The 19,161-nt window shown below is 45.9% G+C and overlaps 1 protein-coding gene across 2 annotated transcripts; it reads right to left on the reverse strand.

The window, feature by feature from the left end:
• Positions 1-598: 598 nt before the first annotated feature.
• On the reverse strand, positions 599-18,093 carry LOC143822326 (ras-related protein Rab-6B-like). 2 transcript variants are annotated; one of them, XM_077307325.1, is made up of 8 exons: positions 17,883-18,093; positions 17,246-17,304; positions 16,409-16,462; positions 11,509-11,614; positions 11,190-11,301; positions 9,669-9,762; positions 6,366-6,432; positions 599-3,979 (listed from the first exon to the last, which is right to left on the reverse strand). In XM_077307325.1, exons 1-8 carry the CDS (start codon positions 17,962-17,964, stop codon positions 3,915-3,917), a joined length of 639 nt encoding a protein of 212 aa, XP_077163440.1. In that variant the 5' UTR covers positions 17,965-18,093; the 3' UTR covers positions 599-3,914. The 2 variants fall into 2 exon arrangements, with proteins under 2 accessions (XP_077163440.1, XP_077163441.1); XM_077307326.1 differs by lacking the exon at positions 11,509-11,614 and adding an exon at positions 15,365-15,470.
• Positions 18,094-19,161: the final 1,068 nt, after the last annotated feature.

Raw genomic sequence — 19,161 nt, forward strand, 5'->3', positions numbered from 1 at the left:
GTCTGCTGGTTCTCACTAATGTGTGAAGATTTTAGATAAACACACAGAGCCCAGGATAAGCAGCGTTGGATTTAAATGTTGAGCATACAGGTCAGGCTACTGTGAAGCCCACCGTACATTAAAAGCCATAACAAAGTTTCTAGCCCTCATGATTACAAATATAGGCTCATAATCCTTTCTAATGCGTCTTATAAGCATGGTAGAAAAGGTGAATGCTGGATAAACAGTCTGGTATTCAGAGGACAGTGTCTTCCTCTTCTGCATTCCAGTTTCAAGAACTAGCATTATGCAAAACCCAAATACCAAGATGTCCCCAGCTTATAGAGGCCAAATAACATTTTCTTGGCACAGCGCCTCAGGTTTATCCCCCCCCCCCCAATCTCCAAAAATGCCACTAAGCCGGGGGTGGCCAAACTGGTTCTCCAGATGTCCGTGGACTACAGTTCCCATGAGCCCCTGCCACCACCACGTTGGCTCACGAGAATTGTAGCCCATGGACATCTACAGGACCAAGTTTGGCCACCCCTGCAGGAAGGTCTGCAGATGAGACACCCACTCCACACACAAACACGCACAAATCCCACAAAAGTCACAGAACTGTGGTGAAATTAACTTTATTTAGTGTGATACACAGATGTCATCTGACAAGTCAATATTCATAGACTAAGAATCACTTACGTGGCTAACGGCTAGGAGATGACTGTGCCAGAAACACACACATCCACGGAGAAGGCAGTGGGAACGTGAACTGTGCAGTAGTTCACTCAGGTTTTTACCCTCCCTGCCTGCCCACTCCCCACAAACATTTACATTTTATGTTAATTTTTAAAGCCCCTGTTCTCTGGAAATGAAACACATCCCAGGTGTGTCTTGAGAGAACAACACAATAGCAGCAAGAAGACCGGGCTGTTGGTGAGGAAAGGGGACCGGGCACCAGAGAGAAAGAAACAAGACACACCGACAGGACATCAGCAATCTCCACACGACAGGGAGGGTATCTACACGGGAGGGAAGGGGGGTGGCTCTGTTTTCAAAACTTACTGGGTCCAGCGTGTAGGGCTGCCAAATCTAATGGAAAGGCTTCTGGTTAGGACGGAACACACAACTTCTTGCATATGGGGCGCCTGAGCACTTGGAGATTACATGGGGGTCAGAAGAACACCAGACTCCAATGTCTGACTTTTAGTGGCCAAGAACAAGACGAGATGTAAATCGAGAGTTCTATTTTTTTAGGTTAAAAACCACCCCACACATCCAAGAGGCAGCACACATGCTCCCATCCAAGGAGAATTTTAAGCAACGTGAACACTAATTTGTTTCCTGCTGTGAACCCGTGCTCAGATGCCTAAATCAAGGTGGTGCAGGGGTCACGCATGTACTGTTGTGCAGGCATGATTCCAGCTACCACCATCCGTCCATCTTCTAAACAGGGGGATGGATTGCAGGAGGTGGGTGGCACTTGAACAGACCCAATTAAGGTATTAGATAATTACAAATGTACCTGTGAGCCCAGATGCATGAGAGTCCCAGACCGCTCACTAGGAGCACAGGACCCAAATACTACTAAAGCCATGAGTTAAGAACTAGTATCCCCTAGCTACAGGGGAACAAGCAAGACTATACACACTGGGAAATATTGGCTTCTTTTCCTCTCCAGCTAAGAGCAGCAGAGATTTGGGTAGGGAGGGGGTGGAGGGGTTGTTCGCATTCAAAATGCAGCCATAGGGTTCATGAAGGTTCTTCCTCATTTTGCATCATGTTATGTTGCACCTGAAATAATACTTTTTTGCAGTTGTCAGAGCTTTAAATAATTTAAAAAGCCAACAAGGACAGTTCCCACCTCCCAGTTCTGGGTAGGGATGAAGCACACTTGTTGAATTCCTCCCTTCTCCATGATTGTTGCAGAGACAGGAACTGGTCAATTCAGTTGAAAACTTTTATCAAGATGGAAATAAGGAGGGAAGGGGGGAGGAATTCACAAGAAAGCAAATCCTTAGCAGGCCAGCATTTGGGGAATAGGGAACCACCCATGCGCCCAAATAGCCAGTGGTTGGGAAGAGAACTGGGGGGAGGGAAGAGATCCAGCTAACAAACCTAAACGGGGGGGGGGGGGGTCTATCTCCTGGTATAGGCATGGGAGTTTGAAGCAGTTTAGGATGTGGAAGGCCAAAGTAAGGCAAGAGTTTTATCTCCTTTTGGCACATGAGCATGTCTTGCTCCACAGCAGTGAATGAGACGCTTATATCTGGACCGGGCACTGAATTCTTTCAAACTAAGAGGAGCAAGACTCCCATGCACACCCACGAGAATGAAGGTTCTTCAAAGGCAATTGCAATAATACTGGATTAAGCATGCACCCGAGGCTTCACGTTTTTTGGATTTCAACACACTAAATACATGGCAAACCAAACACAATGGGGGTATTGAAGAAGGGCAGTTCAAAGTCACCTGTCTCCAAGATCAGCTTGCACATTAGTGCACATTAGTGCAAACTTGCAACAGCAGCAAGAAGAGGTATTTGAAAACGTATTCTGTGCTAAATCGTAAGTTCACTCAATAGATTCCTCCTTTAACATAACGTACACAAATAGTTCATCCTTAGAAGCAGTAGACAGACAAGGATTAAAGTCACCTTCCATGGTGCATTAAAGAAATATGGACCTAGGTCTGAATTTGTTTGCCTAGATTTTGGGAACTGGTCAACAGCAGGTTGGGGGGGGGGGGAGATAAGCAGGAAAGAACTTCACTCCCAGTGGCTGAACCAAAGAAAGCTCTGAACAGGGTTTTCCCACCAGGCTGTTAGCAGGACTCCCAAGCCCCCATGTAATAAAAAGGTTAACAGAGTTATGTCTTCCCAGAGCCACAGCAAGCATGAAGGTCCCTGCAAAGCACTTTGCACATTAAAACTGCCATATAAATGATAACCTGTACAAAAATAACAGCTCCCAGCACTGGACCAAGTTTAATGTACACGGCCCAGATTCTCCAGATCACAACTGTAGGTCTTAGATTTGCCTAGAAAAAGATCTTTTTGAGTGAGAGGAAAGGGTCCAAGGAAAAAGGAGAAGACAGATATCAAAGGGCAGGTGAAAAAAGATACTTCAGAAGACCACCTTAGTGCTGAGAAACCCCCCCCCCCCAGGTCTGTCAGTAAGCAGGTCCAAAGCTTCCAAGTACAGCCAGCTACACTCTCAGGCTATCTTCTCTATTCACACTTAACAGAAAACTAAGGATAATCGTTCAGAAAAAGAGCCAATAGCCTTCGATTCAAGACAGCCACTGACTCTGTAGAGGTCTGGGGGCAACCTGGAAATGGAAATCGCCAGGATAAGCCAATGAAATTCTTTCCGGTACCCCATGAAGAAAGAACACAACCCCACAAACGGGAAGCCAGAAAGTGCTAAGGACGCCTAGCTGGAAACCTGCCTTCCTGGTGTAAGTCTACATCCGAAAATGTTGCCGGGCTACACCGAAGGAAGAAGCCGCCTCCGGAAGGAGGGAATGAACAAAAACAAGCCATGAAGCTGGTCCCTTTCCCCCCTGCCCGACTCCACCAACCCTCCTTTGCCATTAGGGTTATTGGTGTTTTCCCAACTTGGGGAAAGCTCCTTCCCTTCTGCATTAATAGGACAACAAATCTTAGGCGTGCACACCCAAGGAAGGAAACTGAGAAAAGGGTGCCAGAGCACCAAGTGCAACTACCCACAAGGGACAGGACACATTTGAGGTTCACACCATGCAGTGGCAGGGGGCAGCCAGAGTGCTCTGCAGAACGTGGGGATGGCTTGAGTGCACACAAAACCGGGGGGGGGGGGCAGCCCTCGGAACGTTGCTTCTCTCGTCAATGAAAAGGGGACGCTCTTCGGCCGGGCCGGACTGGCGGATCGGGAAAGGGTCACCGGACTGCGGCTTCTTTAGCAGGAACACCCAGTCTCCGTTACTGGCTGCTCAGGGGGCTTCTCTAGTTTGACGTAGACCGCTGGAGAGGGCAAGTTAAGGAAGGCGACCAGCGCACTGAGAACAAGGCACCAAATCCTTCATTAGCATGTAAAACTATGACACAATTAGATTTAAAATGGGTAAAGAACAGTTTGATTAAAACAACCAAGGAACTACAAAGAAGCCACAACATTTGTCCTTAACAACCGTCCTGACACGGTTTGATGGCACCTTGCAGAAATTCAGCTCAATTTTCTATTATTTCTGTATTGTAAGTATCCAAAAGGAAGGAAATTATTTAAAAGGTCGGGATCACCAAAATAGGGTTCAAATATTTTATATGGATACATCTTTAAAGGGCAGCAAAAAAAGGGATGTGCAGGACAATTTCAAGTTTGTTTTACATGCAAAATATCTAAATGTGGCATTTTTGAGAATCTTCCTAAAATTGCTGAGGGTAGAGCATTGCATCTGACCAGAGAGAAGGCTCTCTGCAGGCTTGGTGTCAGAGAACGGTGTGAATAAGGAGCTATACATCCTACTTTAGGTAAAATTCCCAGATTCAAGGGGGAGCGGCTATTATTTTCTGTACTGCTGAGATTTGTTTTTCAGTGCTTAGGAGCCTGCATTTTATAGTTCACAAAGTCTCAGAATGAGGAAGTAATGAGTCCAAGTCAATGCCTACAGACCTAATTTTGGATTTAATATGGACCAACCAATTTGAAAAATTAGATTCCTCGGGCATTTGATAGGGTCTGAGTTATAATGTAGACGCAGCCAATATTTAGTGGCTATTAGCCATGCTTCTTTTTCCCAAGTAAACCCTGACCAGATTTCAAGCATTGTCGCATACGGTATGCAACTGGGCATCCCGAACATTTTCCACATAAATTTAGATTGGGTACATTCTATAGTGTTGAGAACAAGGCTGAAGGAAGCCACGCAAACTGTGATGCCACACTGCTGCGCAGAGCAGGCCAAAAGGGTGGCTCTGCAAATCGCTGGGGAGGTGTGGAGGAAGCAGCTGCCACATCAGCCCTCAGCCCCTGTTTTTGCAGACGCTTTTTCTTCTTTTGCACCGGTTTTAATGCAAGCCAGAAGGCAGAGTGAAGCAATAAGCTGTTTCATCTATATGGGCAGGAACAGTCGGCCCACACCAGATGGTGGAAAGTACCATCCGGGTACAGCACACTTTTGGCAGTGCCATGTGGCTCTCAAAGCAAAAGACATCCAAGGAGTTGCCAGGGTCAACCCAGCTTCCCAGATCTGATGAGACTGGACCTAGCCTATTTTATTATATACATATACATATATATATTTGTATAGTGCCCTTCCTTGCGGCTCAGGGCAGTATATACTGGAACTTTCAGGAAAGCAGCACACTGTAATAGACATCTTGATTTGAATATGTACAATTTTTAAAATAGGAATTGGAGTCAAAAAACAGAACAGCTTACAATTTAACAATTCAATAATTGAACATTTGAGACCATGATTCATTTCTTTTTCTGTGGGTGCAGTTGATGACGCATCCTAGACTCCGGCTGGTGGATTTGATTCACTTGTGGAAGAGCTCCAATTTGCAGGCCCTGTGGAATTGTTTTAATTCCGGCAGGGCTCTGATGTCATCAGGAAGCTCATCCCACCAGGTCGGGGCCAGGACAGAGAACGCATAATTGGCTTACCTTACCAGAGTGGGCTGAAGCTCTCCAGGCATACAGTAGCCAAAAAGCTCCACAATAAACACAGTCAGATGTCTATCTTAACCTTGCTTAAGATAAGTTCAAAACAATAGCATGCCTTTTTGCTGGTCTATGACCGTAATAAAGATACGTATGTAATAGCGTGCCTTTTGTTCTGTCATACAACTCTGCAACTAACATGCAAATAGACGAACTATAACAGTGGTGGGTAAATATGCTGGAGGACTCCCCCCCCCCCGACCCACTGAAGAGAAGGATTCTTCACGTAAGCCGATTATCCGTTCTCCTGCAGTGGAGGAAGTCCTCCAGGAATGATTATGTAGAACAGCTTAACCTCGGGTGGGTAACATATACTGATCATTCTTATTCAATGTTACAGCTGTCTGTTTGCACTTTTGTTATAGCTTTGACTGTGGCTCAGAGGCGGAGCCTCTGCTTTGCATGCAGAAGGTCCCGAGTTCAATCCCTGGCATCTCCAGTTAAAAGCAACAGGTGATGTGAAAAAAGCCACCTGAGACCCTGGAGAGCTGGTGTCAGTCTATGTGGCCAATACTGACTTTGACAGACTGATTCAGAAGTTTCATGTGTTCAAAAACAAGACAAGCAACGGTGAAGTGTTTAAGGAATAGGTTTTGTGGTAGCAACGATTGGCAGGTGGTGAGTAAATCCTTAAGACTGAATAATAAACCAGAGAAAATTTATCAAGGCCTGAAAGAAGGATACTGTCATCTTTGCTCTTCTCAGGAGCGCTGTCCATCCCAGGTAAGGCAGCTGCCACACGCCGGAAAAGCTGAAAGGCAAGAAGGAGGGATTTGGCAACTCAAGGAAATAATGAAAAACAGGTTGATGCATCTGTGACTGTTAGTAATATATAATGTAATTTTGAATTTAACTCTCTGGTCTCAGGACAAGATAGTTGCCAGCTCAGCTTCCACTTGTGGGAATGTTTCACACTTGGGGGGAGATGGATGGGGCCAGCAACAAATGGTAAAGTGTAAGCCGTTGGTCACTAACAGACAGTATTATTTCTCCGCTGCTTTTGTGAACTACAACTGAATTTGAGGGGACTGATTGGCTGTTTTAGCAAAGAATTATCATACAGCTGTATTTGGATGTTGTGACACAGTTTACTAATTTCACAGGATTAACTTTATATTCCCGCTGTCATGATGGTAGTTCTTAGTCTGAGGAAGAGTGCTTGCCCTCGAAAGCTCATGCCTTGAATAAATCTTTGTTGGTCTTAAAGGTGTCATTGGACCGATTTCATTTTGAGTACACAAACCATGAATGCACAGATGTCAACACTGTGAGTAATGGGCACAAAGAAGAGCTAAATAAGGAATGAAAGCTGCATTAAAAATATATATATATTAGCAGCTGAGATCAAGCCTTGAACTGAGATCCAGCCGTGAGGTGGGGGTTTGGGAAATGAGACTAGATGCCACTGGGATAGGGGGTGGCAAGGAACTGCTCAGGCCCCAGGGGAGCTGCAGAGGGGCCAGCCACCGGACAAGCCAGACCCTTCCTAAGGCAAAGGGAAAGAGGTCAGGGAGGACACACGGACTCTTGCTCCTGAGGCTGCAGGGTTAGGAGAGATGAAGAACCTGGATGATGTTCTAGTCCGGGGGTAGTCAAACTGCGGCCCTCCAGATGTCCATGGACTACAATTCCCAGGAGCCCCCTGCCAGCATTCGCTGGCAGGGGGCTCCTGGGAATTGTAGTCCATGGACATCTGGAGGGCCGCAGTTTGACTACCCCTGTTCTAGTCGGAGGCCTGTGGAATGGCAGACTAGTGCCCCCTGCTGGCAAGGATCTGCTAGGCCAAGGCAGGTCTCCTATAATAGCAATTCCTCACAGCTGCTGTTTAGCTGTAGGGAACTCCAGTTGGGCGAAATTGGGTTCTAGAGACCTAACCTTAAAAAAAAAAAACAGCAACCCCCCCCCCCACTAGGTATCTAGTTTGGCTGGAAGACTGTGGGAACCCAGGTTTGAATCCATATTCACCCTAAAACTTACAAGAAATGCAATCCTAAGCAGAGTTAAACTCTCCTAAAACCACTGACTTCAGAGGAGTGATAGTTTATTTATTACATCACTTCAGCCACATAAAATGCAAAATAAAGTGCTTTTCAGGATATAAGATAAAAATACAAACATTTCGCTGTATGCTAGGGAAGTATAGCAAAATAAAAAAAGTTTAACAATTTTGAAATTTTATAACTAAACAAAATGTATACAAGATTAAAAATTTGACATATGTATATGAAAATTGAGCCTCTTGTGGCACAGAGTGGTAAGGCAGCAGACATGCAGTCTGAAAGCTCTGCCCATGAGTATGGGAGTTCGATCCCAGCAGCCGGCTCAAGGTTGACTCAGCCTTCCATCCTTTCGAGGTCGGTAAAATGAGTACCCAGCTTGCTTGCTGGGGGGGTAAACGGTAATGACTGGAGAAGGCACTGGCAAACCACCCCATATTGAGTCTGCCATGAAAACGCTGGAGGGCGTCACCCCAAGGGTCAGACATGACTCGGTGCTTGCTATAGGGGATACCTTTACCTTTATATGAAAATTAACATTAAAAAAAATAGTTTATTTATTCTCCTCTAAGTCACCTTTTGAAGGTCCTTAGCTGAGTATTTTGAACTCTGCATATTTGGGTGCAATATCTGGCAACTAGTGTGATACTCGAGGCTTTACACACACACACACACACACACACACAGGGCCAGTGCTATTGCTCCATCCGCTCTGGCCAATGTGACATCGTTGGCCCTCCTCTTATCCTCTGCTATTAGGTATATTAGGTTGCGGGATGAGTTGTGTTGTGAGTTTTATTGTATTTTGTGATGTCCAGTTTTAATGGGGTTTTTTGAGGTTTTTTAAAATGAAGGACTGTTGTAACCTGCCACAAGCCGGTTCTGGAGTGGTGGGTAATAAATTGCATAATAACAACAACAGTTAAATTTTTTCCTCTTCTGTATTACTAGGAGTATTTTCAAGTGGAGGGAAAACTAGCCTAGTTCTAGCAGCTATATAGAGGGGAAACCTGAAGAACTTAATGTGCAGGAGACTCCACTTCCCCAGAGTTGCAAAACTTCAGTGGACTTAAAAGAGTATAATCCTGTTTAGGGTCACACTGTAGTTGATTTCTGGCCATTCAACCTAGCCTACCTCACAGTGCCCCCTTTGTTTAAACTATTCAAAAAAGTCTATCTCAGATCTGACTATTTAGTAACCATTTTTGTACAAAAACTTCGAATGGCGTTTGCTCATTTACGCTTTCAAGTTATGCCATCAGCCCTACTCTCAGGATGTTTTTCCCGGTGTACCTTTTGTCCTTCGCCTATGTATTTGTGGAGAACCTGCTGTTGAAGACATCTATCATTATGTTTTGGATTGTCCACTGTACTTGGGAGCTGAGAACCAGATATATTGAGAGATTTTTGAACGGCCAGAACTTCCCTCCGAATTTGGGCAAAATAGTCTTTTTATTCTCAGATACCAACCCCCTAATTAGTTATAACGTTTCATTATTTGCATTAGCGAGGAAAATGTGAGCCAAATTTACACCACCAGAGAGCGAGAGACCTGAATTCGTATTGTCTTTCATTATCTATAAGTTGTTCTAATTGTTTTACTGTTTTTTTTGATATCAACTATTATGATACTGCTGGCCTTGTAATGGCCTATCAAATAAAACAGTGCTGCACAGACCACCTTTCCTCCAAAGCCACCCGCAAAAGGACGGAACCGCACCCAATGTCCAGCCTGCTCTGAACTCCTGAATTGCAGGTGTCTCAGGTGGGCAAGCCCATGCCCACGATGCCAATATGACCCTCCCGTTCCAAATGGAATCTACAGCTTACTGTAGCTTTAAAAAATAAAAAAGAGCTTCGAATTCTAGTACAAGAAGCCTGATAGAAAACTGAGTAGTCTATGAATGACTGCAGTCATGAGGCCAAAGACTGGCATGGAGCAGGACAGGGAAAATCTAGATTCCAACCTCTGGCCACATCACCATATTACCTGTTTCACATTGTATCCAGTCTTTGCACTAGTCTCTATAAACATCACATTCATTTCTTTGGCCCTCTGTTCACCTTCTTCTGTAGTAATTTGCCTGAAGAGAGAGATGCAAATGGGAGAGAAGGTAAAGAGGCAGCAGACCAGCCTTTCTCAACTTTTTCACCCTTCAGAAACCCTTGAAACTTTCTTCACGCTTCGAGAAGCCCCAGAAGTGGCATGGTCATCCAGAATATGTTTCAGCATAGCTGTGGACATGCCCACACGAGCCCCTCCCCTTCCCACCCCCTCCAGGACCATCACTAGACATGGGGGGGTCGACCATAAATGGTCATCACATGATTAGATTTTTCTTATTTGCAAATCTGATATATATTTTATATGACTGTCATAGACTACAGTCTATGACCGTGAATAAATGACTTTTGAGCATATATGGTCATACCACCTAATAAATTGAACAGGGCCTGTAAAAGGGAGCTCCTCCACCAGGCCTTTGGTTGAGTTCGACCTGTAGAAAGACATTCAAGCCATGACAATTTGATTGTGTAGGAATCGGACACATTGTGGCGGGGCGGGAAGCGTCCTCAGCTTGTGCACAAATCAAGAGCTAATTTTTGAGGTCTGTTCCATAGACACGTTGGCTCCCTAAATATTCAAGATGAGAACAAAGCCTGAGTTCAGTGGCACCCTAGACCAACCTCAAATTATGGAGTGGGTGGAGTTTGGACACAAAAGCTTATACACCTTGAATAAAACACTGTTGGTTGTAAAGGTGCCACTGGACTCCTTAACTTGGTTCTGCTGCTTCAGAACAATATGGCTCCCCACCTGAATCTATATTCAAGCTGAGCTCCCTCGCAAAAACTGCATTAAAAAATTGGGGAGGCAGCAGGTGAAAATGCAAGCAAACTTAGGGTCCTTTAGTGACTGCCATTGCATTTTTCAGAGAAGAGGAGACAACTGTCCCTCTAGGTGGAGTTATCAACCTAACAAGAAGGACTGGTTCCTTTCATAGACTCTTCTTAATTATTCATGGGGAGGGGGAATACCTTGAAGCCACAGTCCTACCAAACCATCCTTGAGTGCTTTTGGCTGCACTAAGACCCATTATGCACGGGGGGAATAACACACATTTGGGGTGGAATGGCGGCGACTAAAATCACCGATAACGCACGGTGCCGGCTGCAACCGGCTGCAGATTCGGTGCATGCCACCAAAAAAGCCGTGATAGCGAAACGCGGACAAAAGCGCAGCTTCCGGGTGACCGGGGCGCAACCAGAAGCGGCTCCGGGGTTGCCGCGTGCATAATCGGCTACTCTGGGTTTTGCCGCCGTTGCGTCCCGTCCATAAGCGGTTTGCTTCGCTTCTTCCCACTTCGCGTTTTCCATGTGACCCGAAATCACCGTTTCAGCGGCTGTGCATCATGGGCCTAAGACCCACCCATTCCACTGCAGCAGAGGACCAGCTTGGAGCCCTTTTGCACTGAAGCCTGCCAGAAAGCCTTCTGCTATCCCCAATCACCTTTTGTCTGCAAGGTCAGTCTTATTGCCCACCAGCATGATTATGACATCACTTCCTCTCTCTGTTCGCACATCATCAATCCATTTGGAAGTCTGCTGGAAGGAATTCAGATCTGCAAAGGCGGGGGGAAATAGTCAGAGAAGGCAAAATGCTTATCATTTTGCAAAAACGGAGTACTTGTATACCTCGAGGACCTTAAAGTTTGCCAGCATGACAGAGCAAGGCCAAGCAGCTTGGTTGCAGTCAAATGAAATAAGATTTCTGTGCCCTAACCCCCTGTCTCAACAGCAGCTTTCTATACATGAGGCAATTCACTCACTTGTAATGTCATAGACTACCACTGCAATGGTTGAGTCACGGATGTAGCTGGGAATGAGGCTACGGAATCGTTCCTGGCCTGCTGTGTCCCAAAGCTGAAGTCGGACCTGCTGGCACCAGTCAGAGAGGAACAGAAAGACAAAGACAGAAAAAGAGAGAACACTATTCTTTAGAGGGAAGGCCACTAGGAAGGATTTTACTAGCCCTGCAGTGATGTATCTTGCAGAGCCGAACAGACGGACAGCTTAAGCAACCTAGTGGAGAGAGGGAAAAACTCCACCCACTCCGTAACTTGAGGCTGGAGCCTGTAGGTCCACTCAGCTAATGGTGGCACTTTCACATGATGCAAAAGGGGGGGAAGCTCCTTTCCCACGGGAAGAATGGAGGAAACGCCATCAGTGGAACAGGTCCATGAGATCTACCCATTGAGCATTTTTGCTACCACAGAGCCAACTGCTGCTTCCCATCTCCATAAAGGAGGTGATCTACCCAGATAATAGCTCCAATACTGCTTGTTTGTCTAGTGCACCTGACTTTGCACTTTGGAGGGCAACAGTTAAATATTCTGGGATCATGGCTCTGAGCTGGCAAGGATTAATGCCTGTGGGAAAGTTGCTCTTCTAAAACCTTCTCTGCGGTATGTTCCTCAACGGAAGCACCAGGAAAGTCTACTGTGCTGGTCCTTTTGCAAAGATGGCATCTCTGACTTAAGGTTCTCTCTTAACAGTTTGACCTTTAATTAACTGTGAAACTAAATACGAATTTTCAGCAGGTGTATGCAATGAAAAAGGCATAGCTAAGCAAACAAACAAACAAAAAATTGAGCATTCAAATGCAATAATTTCCTCAAGGTCTAAAGCCTACCCTCAAGATGGTAGTTAATTAAGTAGGTATAAGTTTCCAGATTGTTGATTCAGACTTAGTCTTTACCATTCCATGCAATTTTGTTGGCCTCCTTCACTCTGACCTCACCCCTGGTGTCTCTATGTTCTTTTTCTTACAAATGACACAGACTCTCTATACAGCCCATAGACCGCTCCCCTATCTAGTGGAAATTAGCAGCTAGGATCTAGTAAGGAACAAGTCTATGTTTTTTTCCTGGGCTACCTCCACTAATGTGACATCGTACGCTTCACATGAAAAGGGGAAAAGACAGTTCTTCAGGATTTCCACTATCTAAAAATGTAATTCTAACTTAGCCTCTGGGAGTTCAGAAGTCAAATTTAAAATTCACCTTGCAGAGACAGCTGGGGTGAAGTAATATTTCACCAACCATTTCCCAACCCACATCAGATTATGCAGGGCTGCAGAGGTTTGCACACTCTTGTGTGTCAAGTTTGGTTGGAGCTAATAAAAGGTATTGCAGATTTTGTTTTCGGATTGTGCATAAACTTCTATGGCTATTTATAACCTTATTCTGGACGCCAGCTACTCATGATGGCACCTATAGTTTAAAGAAGGGAGGGAGAGCCTTGTTTTTATGCCACTTGTCCTGAACAGAACAACTCCACGAGACAAGCCCAAGGAATATTCTACTGTCATTACTATCTATCACATCATCAAGGAAGCTTCAGAAAAATATGCACATTATCTTAAAAGGCCAAGAAAGGTAAACTGTTCCTTTCTGTTTTAGATTATTTCTCCTCCAAAGCTACCGGAAATTGAACAGGGAAGGAGGGAGGGAGGAAGAGAGGGAGGGGAGTTAAGAGGCGGGCAAACAGCATGGCTGAAGAATAAACAGAGGCCAGCCAAAGGGGAAGCAAAACAGGAAAATAACTGAACTACGGACAGCAGCCATATTTGCCCCTCACTTAGGCCACTGAAATATACTTTTGCGTTATGTTTTCCTGATCAAATACTTCAGCTCAGTTACTTCCAATTATTAGGAAAACGCCAAACTTTTAATTTCATATAAGCACAAATCAAACATGGCCACATTCCAATAGGGGAACACAGAGGCATTACGAGTCCAAACGAGAACCTCCTGCAGCAGATTGGGGCCACTGCAGGAGGAATTCCAAACACAAAGCATGGATGATTTGAAAACAAATGTCCCCCCCCCCCTCCAATCTGGAGCATCAGTTCCAGACACAAGATTATAGAGCCTCTGTTCTTAGGCCTATTCTGCACACAATAGATAATGCACTTTCAATGCACTTTAGAAGTAGATTTTCCTGTTCTGCACAGGAAAATCCAGCTGCGAAAGCACATTGAAAGTGCATTAACCTATGTGTGCGGAATGGGCCCTAGTTAGGGCAGAAACCGGGAAACCAAACTATATTATGATCTATTCTTCTCATATACCAATCATCAGGTCTTCCGTTGTAAAGTTCATATGAATATTAAACCTACCACCACAAAGTCAGAGTCCATTCTCTACTCAAGACTTCCCTCAGCAACTGTCTCTAAGCAAACAGAAGCCTACAGGCCTCTCCTCTCTCTGCATCCATATCAGGCAAGCATTGCAGTGAAGCACTGGTGTGGGCAATTCTGAACTCTGCAAGTTACTGCAAGATAATAGTGCCGAAGACAAGGGAGCACCAAGCTGTGATGCTCCCCAACCCACCTCCTGGGGATGGGATGTCTGAGTTGTCACTCTTAAGGTCTGGAGTGGGTGACCCTGCTAACTGCCTTCTTATGGGGAGAGAGAACGTCTTTGTCTAACCTCACGGCACTCTGGGGCACTCTGTCTGGGTAACCAGTAGCTAAATCACAGCTGGGCCTTCTTCCTCCTCCCTGGCCTCTTGCTAGGCTCACTCATCCCCATCTCCTCCTTCTCTACCTTGCCTCTGCCTGTACTCTAACTAGTTTTGCTATATCATGGTCCTCTTCCTTCTTCTCCTTGCTTGTCACCCCGCTGTTCTTCCCATGCTCTCTTTTATCCCTCCCCATCAGCCCCTCCTTCTCTTTACCACTCCCTCTTCCCCTTCTGTTGGTTCTCCTGGTCATCCATCTCTCTCCCCCATTTCCCATTGGCCTCCACTGCCCATCCTTCCCCTCTTAAGCAGGGGCAGGCTCTCCCCCCCATGTCCTGTGTTGGGCGTGGTTGACCCTTGGTGTCTTTGAGCCTGGCGCCCAACTCACTGGGAGCCTTTGTCAGGGCCTCAGGCTGTTGAGCCGTTGTGGGCTCACTCCCACTGCACCATGGGGATGTCGCCATGGCACTGCAAGGAAGTGGGCGGGCGCTGCTGCAGTGCCCCACTGGCATCATTCGGCTGGCAGTCAGGTGGGTAGTTGAGGCTCTTTCGGGCACGCTCGGGAGCGGTGAGGCCTTGCTGGAGGATGGAGGAATGTCTGGGAGGGCCCCCAAGGGTTCTGTGGCCAGACAAAAGCTGGGTACCCAGATTTACACCAAAGGAAAAAAAAAACAAGCACCAAGGATATTTATTCGTACATTAGTTCAACAGTGGGGTATGATCCCATCATTCTTGTTGATACGTATGAATACAAGAGTTCAGGAGGCCGCTTCTTACACCACTGTAGAAGCAAGTCATTTATATGCTGCATGGGAAACAGAATCATTTACCAGCTTTTAATGCAGGACTTTATTCTTGAGAGGTTGCCAAATGCAAACCTGAAGTAAATGAAGAGGAATAATCAATAGATTTGGTCAACACAAGTGCCTGTTTTGCAATGAGAAACTGCATTTGGACTTCCCAAGGAGGATGCTTCTGCATTAGAAACATAACAACATACCTGTAAATTGTGCTAAAATACTCAAATAATGATCCGGTGCCCTCCCTGGCAGTGGCAGGTTTCACTAAACTGTCTCTGATGAGCCTCCTGTTTCTTTTAGTGAAAATGACAGGCATAGATCCTCTCCTCCTTATGAGCAGAGCCTAAGCCCCCATACCTACTTGTAATGTCAAAGACAATGACAGCCGCAGCAGAGTCCCGGATGTAGCTGGGAATGAGACTGCGGAATCGTTCCTGGCCGGCTGTATCCCACAGCTGCAGCCTGATCTGGGAACACAAAAAGTGCGGGGAAAGGGGCGGGGTGGAGGGGGACATGGTGAAGAAGGGAAGGGAAGGGAGAGCAGGAAGATGGAAAACGAAAACAAAAAAAATGTGAAATAAAAAAAGATGCAAACGCTCGAGGCAAAACAACGCAAGTGTCAAAGGAAAAAAGTTAAATGAATTAAAAATGCAGTGCAAATTAAAAAAAGAAAGTGTTGGCCAAAAGTTGCCTTGTCTCTTCCTCCAATGGCTCCTTTTAACAGGGAAAATCAGTCCCTGGTTCTCTTCACATGCACCTTGATCAGCAACCAAACTTTTAAGCCAAGTTTTACCTACAGATGATACAATCACATACCCTGGTCAAGACTGAGGACAAGTCTCTTTCTCTCCAGCCTAAACTCTATCCTTGTGGTTATTGCAAAAATGAGACATGAACTTCCGATTTTCCATTCCCTTTTTAAAAATCACAATACTGATTTTGTATACCCACTGGGCTCAAGGACAATAATGCTTAGGAATAAGGCCTAATTAGGGAATAGACCTGACACAGGGCTTTTCATGGGGCATTTCTGTTCCTTTAGGCAGGTCACTATATCCCTTTGGCACACTGAATCATTTACCTGCCACTTCAGGGATCCTTCTCAAAAGATTCACTAAAGATTTCTGGTCTATGACAAATTAGAATATTTGCATTATGTTTTGGGGAAAGTGTACAGCCAGCAATGTAGTGGGGATGTAAATCATCTAGACTAGGCCATGTAATGGGATATTTTATTTTTTGTACTTTAAATACATAGTTGGGCTACTCCTTGCTAAGGATCATGGTTGACACAGATTGCCGTGGGATTAAAAGACAATGCTGAACACAGAATCAAATACACACATCACAGCCTTGTTGAGATGACATTCCTGCCAAATAAAAAAAAACAGACAGACCCACTCACCGTGCGGTCTTCTAAATACATTGTCTTCGAGAGGAAATCAATTCCAATAGTTGCCTGAGAGATTTAATGAACAACGTGGAAGGAAACAAGCACAAAGAGATTTAATGAACAACGTGGAAGGAAACAAGCATTGTCAAGACAAAGGTGGAAAGCAGTCTGATAACGTTTGGATGCCTTCAATCAAAATTTTGCATCATTTGCACTTTGGAGAGATTAGCTGAATAGCACAAGATGAACTGAATCATGGTGCTTCTGCGCTACAAATAGTGGCATTCAAAAAGACATTCTGAGTGACCAGGGTGTTCTGTCTGCCATCTCTGAGTGCATCCATTAGAAGGCAGCTCTCAGGGGATGAGGTTAAGTTTGAAAGAGATAAATTAAATAAATTTGGCAAGTCAGTGATTGGAATACAAGACTGGCCTTCCTAGGAGGCACCAGACATAAAACTTAAAACTTCTAGTTCAAATTATTTATAAGCCATCTTTTTAAGAGCTCAGAATTAAAGAAACAGCACAATATATATATTGTATATATATATACACATTCACCCAGATTGAAAATAAATCAAGAATCAAGAATACAGAATAAAATTCACCATAGCAACATTCTGACAACCCTGATAGATGGAAGCCCAGACATTTCTGAGACAGTCTGCAGCCTACTTAACTCCAGAAGAGACTAAAAAAGATTCCAATTGTAAGTGTCATGGACTGTAAACACATCGAAGGCCACAATCAAAGTACACATGATGAAATCCTGATTTGCCATCACTCTTTTGCTTTTCTCCCCAAGGGAAGAAATTTTAGGTTTTCTAAGATTCACAACAATTATACGTACCTGGTAAGTGTTGTCAAAACTGTCATACATAAACCTGGTGATCAGGGAGGTCTTTCCAACTATGGAAAAGAGAGGAGGAAATGTTAGTCTCCACTTGTGAAATGACAGCTGAGCTATCTAAAAGAGACACCTGTGGGTTGCACCATTTTTCAGCATTCAGAACTAAAGAACTAAACAATGAAATCAGAGTCCAGGGGCACCTTTTAGACCAACAAAGATTTATCCAAGGCGTGAGCTTTCGAGTGCAAGCAGTCTTCCGCAGACTAAGAGGGAGAGTGCTTGCAAGGGCATGGAGATCTCCCCTCTCCCGACTGCAGAGATCAGTTCCCCTGGAGAAAAGGGCTGCTTGGGAGGGGGTACTTTGGGATGCCATCCTCCAGGTGGGGCCTGGGGATCTCCCAGAATGACAGTCCCATCTCCAGACTGCAGAGATCAGTTCCCCTAGAGAAAAGGGATGCCAACCTCCAGGTAGGGCCTGGGGATCACCCAGAATGACAGCCCCTCTCCAGACTGCAGAGATCAGTTCCCCTGGAGAAAAGGGATGCCAATCTCCAGGTGGGGCCTGGGGATCCTAGAGGGCGGGGGAAGCTCGGGCGCCCCCCTCCCCTCCTTTCCCGCCGGCCCGCGCGGCCCTCACCGCTTTGCTCCCCGAGGAAAACCAGCTTGAACTTGCGCAGCGGGCTGCCGAACTCCCCGCCTGCTCCTCCCGGCGCCGACATGGCGCAGGGAGAGAAGGGGCCGGGCAGCCCCCGGGCAGGAGCGGAGACGCCTCAAGAGCGGCGCAAACAACACTCCGGCTGCCGATGGCGTCACTTCCGCCGGGCCGCCGATGCGCGCCGCCTTCGAGGGCAGGACGCTGAGCTCCTCCCCTCACGCAGCGGAGGAAGCGTCATGAGGTCATCGCCGGCGGCTCTCGACGGCCGCGCGCTGGTAACCATAACGACAGTTCCGGTTCCGGCAATCCGAGGCGAGAGAGAGAGAGAGAGGGGGAGAGGAAGTCTGGAAAGGCCGCTTCCGTTTCCGCTCCTGCCAGAAAGGACCTCAGTGGCTGGGGCGAATGTGGCTCTCGAAATGCTCCTGGGTCTCATGGGAATTGTAGTCCTTAGCCATCTGGAGACCCAGAGGGAAAGTCTGAAAAAGAATTGATTCCAACGGCATCCTCTTTTGGGACTCAGATTTTGTTCTACTTCGCACCGACACGGCTAAACCTGAATCTGTCTTTGGAGAATTCGTGGGAATTGTAGTCTGGGGACGTGGGAGGGAGCCACCCTTGGCCACCCCTGCCATGGGGAAACGGGAGTTCAGAACTTCCTCTTGGCAGGAACTTCCCCTCAGCTTGGTCCTCCATGGCAAATTGGAGTGGCCTCTTGCAGCAAGAGTCTTGCTGCACAGTGTCAAAGGATTTTAAAATTCTGAGCATCTTCCCATTACTCCTCAGGCGTTCAGGCAGCCGCCACGCATGGCTCATTTAAACCAGATGAAACCAGAATGATCATGCCCCCAATGAACAGACATTATAGCTTGTATTCCCTTCAGGCTCCCCTCTTCCCTTAATTTAGTATAACCCTTCCCTTCATATGTCCCAGTGCTTGAAACTGAACTCCATTTCCTTGGGAATGAGTTCCAGATGGCTCTGCTGGAGCTACTCCATCACAACATGCAGAACCTGGCCAAGGAATCCAGGGCTGTATCCTGCTGGCCAAAGAGCTGATATATTGGTAGCATGTTCCTCTGGTGCAGCAACTGAATTGTTCCTCCCCTACTGCTACCCTTAGCATTCTCTTCATGGATCCATTCATGTTCCATTTTGTCAGATGCACGAATGGGATCCTCCATCATATGAAGTCATAAACTGCAAAGTCAAAATGTAACGATGCTGTCTTCTGTATCTCACACCACGTTTTGAGCAATATGCT

Source organism: Paroedura picta, chromosome 13 (genome assembly GCF_049243985.1).
Source record: "Paroedura picta isolate Pp20150507F chromosome 13, Ppicta_v3.0, whole genome shotgun sequence".
Lineage (NCBI taxonomy): Eukaryota > Metazoa > Chordata > Lepidosauria > Squamata > Gekkonidae > Paroedura > Paroedura picta.